The sequence below is a fragment of the Perca fluviatilis genome, chromosome 16, assembly GCF_010015445.1.
Source record: "Perca fluviatilis chromosome 16, GENO_Pfluv_1.0, whole genome shotgun sequence".
NCBI lineage: Eukaryota > Metazoa > Chordata > Actinopteri > Perciformes > Percidae > Perca > Perca fluviatilis.
In genome coordinates, this window is record NC_053127.1 from 30,309,394 (window position 1) to 30,313,214 (window position 3,821).

Here is a 3,821-nt window from a genome sequence, read left to right on the forward strand (position 1 = left end):
GCTCAGGTGTTCACCAAAGTCTGTATGATTCATCCTCTGGGGACAGTGAATGTCTGTACAAACATTCATGGCAATGCATCCAATAGTCATTGAGATATTTCAGTTTTGACCAATGTGGTGGACCGACTCGCAGACCAATATTGCCAACTATAAAGCCACGCCATTAGTGTGGCTAAAAATACTTGTGATAACTACTCAGAAAATCCTTGAAATATGTTAAAGAAAGGTCAGACATCTCGGCTACTTCAAGTAAGGTCCATATCTCGTGGTGCACATATGAGTTAAGATGCTCCCCTTTGGCCAATCCCCCCAACATAATCAGTGTGTGGAAATGCAGTAATTTGCATTTCTAAATCTCTGCTGTTACCTGTGTCAGATGAAGTATGTCATATCTCCACATTAGAGTCTGTAAATCCCTTCTTGCCCTCATTTACTAGCACAGGCTTCTCTGTCCGTGTGTGCCATACTAATACCTGCAGGTAAGAAGAAAGGGATGAAGACGAGCAGAAATACAGCCACTGTGATAAAAATACTAAAACAGAAATGTCTCGCAATGCTGTGCAGTTTTAATCTACTACATCATACTTGCAACACAATGTCTAGAGGCAGAATGTAGCATATTTAAAATGGGCTATACGCGTTTGAGAGTTGGCCACTAAGCTGACAGTTAATGGACTTCAAGAACAAATTGTAATGACAGCCAGGGATCTCAAGACACATCATCTTACACAAGCAGCATTTACAGAAGCAGCTTGTTTTATTGCCAATTCAGAGACCCTCCTTTTCTTACCTTAGTGCAGTTAGCAGCTTTAGGCTCCAAATCGCTGAGAGTGACCAGCTCCTTTAATAAGCTGCTTTCCTGATAACCTCCCTTCACCCCACGTAACTTGAAATAAGCCTGAGGTTTAGACAGAATGAGGCGCAGGTTCACTGCAAACCCAGCCATGTCGATGGCAAAGGGCCGGTGGGGGTCGAATACAGTCTTCCATCCATACACCTTGCCCAAGGTGTTTACTTTGGGCGACTCATATCGTAGGCCACCCACAAAGGCCACGGGCCACACTGACACCTTTTTGGTGGAACGCATCTGGTAGTTTAAAACAGAGACAGAGATCATTCTTGTGAGTAATTTTAATTTCTATAAATCCCTATATATACACTATATGTCAATTTAGCTAAAGGCACCCAATAGACTGTAAAAATAATGGATGGATTTCCAGGTCTGAAAAGTGAAGCCAATGTGCATTAAACCTGCATTCTATCTAATTTCCAGCAGGCGGCGACTCCACTGGTTCCAAAAGAACACCGTCTTGTATATAATGGCGCTTTTCCATTACATGGTACCTGCTCGACTTGCCTCGACTCGCCTTTTTTGGTTTTCCATTATGAAAAAAAAGTACCTGGTACCTGCCAACAGGTTTTTTTTTTTAGTACCACCTCAGTTGTGCTTCCAAGCGAGCTGAGGCTATACCAAAAGGTGACGTGAAAGCGACAGACGGGGGTGTCCCGAACAAACCCGCCATTTTTAAATCGTTTAGCCAGCTGTGTTTTTTTTTGCTGCCTCCAGCTTCATTTGAAACTAAATTTGTCTTCTGGCTGTGGCAACAACATCACACCTTTGACGTTCTGTGTGTGTGTGTCTCGTTAGGTCATGCCAGTTTGCTACGGCGCCGTTATGATGATCAGCCACGCTGAGGCGGTACTAAAATCTGCAATGGAAAACAGATGCACAGTGCGTCGAGTCGAAGCGAGTCGAGCAGGTACCATGTAATGGAAAAACGCCATAAGTCTATAAGAAAATGACCCTACTTCTCACCTGACTTATTAATTCAGTAAGCATTTACATTATGAGTTTATGGTCTCAATCGCTAGTTCCGAGTCTTCGTCAATACAGCATAATGTTCATTTAGTAAATTATGGTCCCATTTATTTAAAATAGAGGATAAAGCAGGGGATGCTTTAGGACCTGTCAATCAGGACGGAGGCTTAGCAATGCTAACCATGGTACTGTGGACATTAAAATAGCCTTGAACTTGTTTTTGGGTGTTGTCCCTGTTCATCTTAAACTTTGACCCTTGTCTGTTTTCACGTCTTTAAAGTTGATTGGAACATTTTGGTCGCCATAAAATGTCTTGTTCAGTGTTCTGTGGCACCTAGCCAACCAAGCTAGCTGATAACTTATAGAAATTTTGCAGATATGCTGTACTGCCGTACAAACAGATGAATGGCGCCAGTAGCCTACCCGACGGTCCTTGTTTACCCGCCGGTAAAACTCTGCTAGTTGACTCACGTCAGCCGGCTGAAAATCAATGACTTCCCCTTAGCGTTTAACTTAACGCAGCGCCATTGCAACCATATAGACAACAGGACAACATTGGCTCATCTTGTCCAACAATCGCCACGGCCGGTTTCAAAAAACCAAGATGGCGACGGCCAAATTGCCAAATTTGAGGCTTCAAAACATTAGTCCACAAACCAATGGGTGATGACACTGCTGCTGCTACGTCCATTATTTTTACACAACACAAGTAAGTTGTTTGTAAAAGGATGAGGAGGAGACATTGCATTCTTAGCGAGAAATTCAGCTCTACATCCTGTTTGTTTCGCTCTGCAATACATCTCCTTACCTCCTCAAACAGCTCCAGACTGTACGTGTTGTCATCGTCTGCAAAGTAGACAATCCCGGGCTGGCTGCTGTTTACTCTGTAGCTCTCCCGGAGCCACCGCAGGGCCAGGTTCCTCTGTATGGTACCCCGGGGTATTCGGGGGTCCCTTGTGTCCCCGCGTACCTTATAGTTCCTAGGCGTCTCCACGTTGAGGTGGGTGTAGTTGACTGCCGTCTCCTGTAGGAGACGGCTGACCAGAGTGCTCCTCCTCTGGGAGTCCTCCACCAGGATCCAGTGCAGGTTGGGCACGTGCAGCAAGGTGTTGGCCAGACGTGTCAGCTCGGCCTTCTGCACCGGCCGGCTGTAGGTGGGAGTGACGACGTGGATGGTGGGCAGGGTGTCAGACCAGGGTGGAGGCCGGCTGTAGACGTACTCGGTGCGCACCACCTCCACAATGTCCCGGTTCTGAAGGGAGCAGGACTCCTTGAAAGCAAAAGTATTCCTGGATTTGGAGCGACCATCTCGTCTGTCATCTAGGGGACATGATTACAGTGAGCCTCTGTGGGCTTCCAAATACAGATGGGACCTTGTGCTACATGAAGCCAGGGGTGTCGGACTGGGGGTGGAAATGGGACTTAGTACCCAGGGCCCTCATGTGAGGAGGACCCAAAAAGATGCTAGAATGAACAGCTGTGGATGTGAGGAAGGGCCCATAGAAAAGGCATTTCATCAGGGCTAAGAATTTTGCGCAATGCCCTGCATGAAGCCAATGTATATTCCGATTTATGCTTCTTCTTGACAGTTTGTTGTCCTACACGAGACAGTGTGGACTCTCTTTAATCTGTAGATAATTTGATGCTAACACTTATCGTGTCAGTAAACAGACCCAGTCCTCTGTGCATTACACCCTGGCTTCATGGCATTTTATCAATGTGACATTGTTCCCTGAGGTTAGAACACACATGGGATGTAACCATACACTCAACCCACAATTCCACATGATTCACTATTTTAAGTTCACAATATGATTTTCTCACGATTTGGTTAACAGAATGAGCTGCAGACAAATGACATATATGATTTATATAATCTGTGGAAAAACAACTGATGTGTCTTTTCTTATCGAAAGTGCAAGTGAAATTGTATTTTATCTTAAATAACAAAAAATGCATAAAACATGAATTCGATTTTTAAAACAAATCCCACATCAAAATA

At 44.7% G+C, this 3,821-nt stretch overlaps 1 protein-coding gene across 2 annotated transcripts in view; it reads right to left on the bottom strand.

Annotated features, from left to right (window-relative positions):
* The window catches only part of LOC120543993 (galactosylgalactosylxylosylprotein 3-beta-glucuronosyltransferase 1), a 34,103-nt gene that overhangs the window by 2,250 nt on the left and 28,032 nt on the right, over positions 1-3,821 (bottom strand). For both annotated transcript variants that reach the window (XM_039777460.1, XM_039777459.1), the window contains exons 5-7: positions 2,628-3,139; positions 791-1,087; positions 368-473 (exon numbers count right to left, since the gene is read on the bottom strand). In XM_039777460.1, coding sequence (XP_039633394.1) covers positions 387-473; positions 791-1,087; positions 2,628-3,139 — 896 coding nt within the window. In that variant the 3' untranslated portion in view covers positions 368-386. The remainder of the gene's footprint in view (positions 1-367; positions 474-790; positions 1,088-2,627; positions 3,140-3,821) is intronic.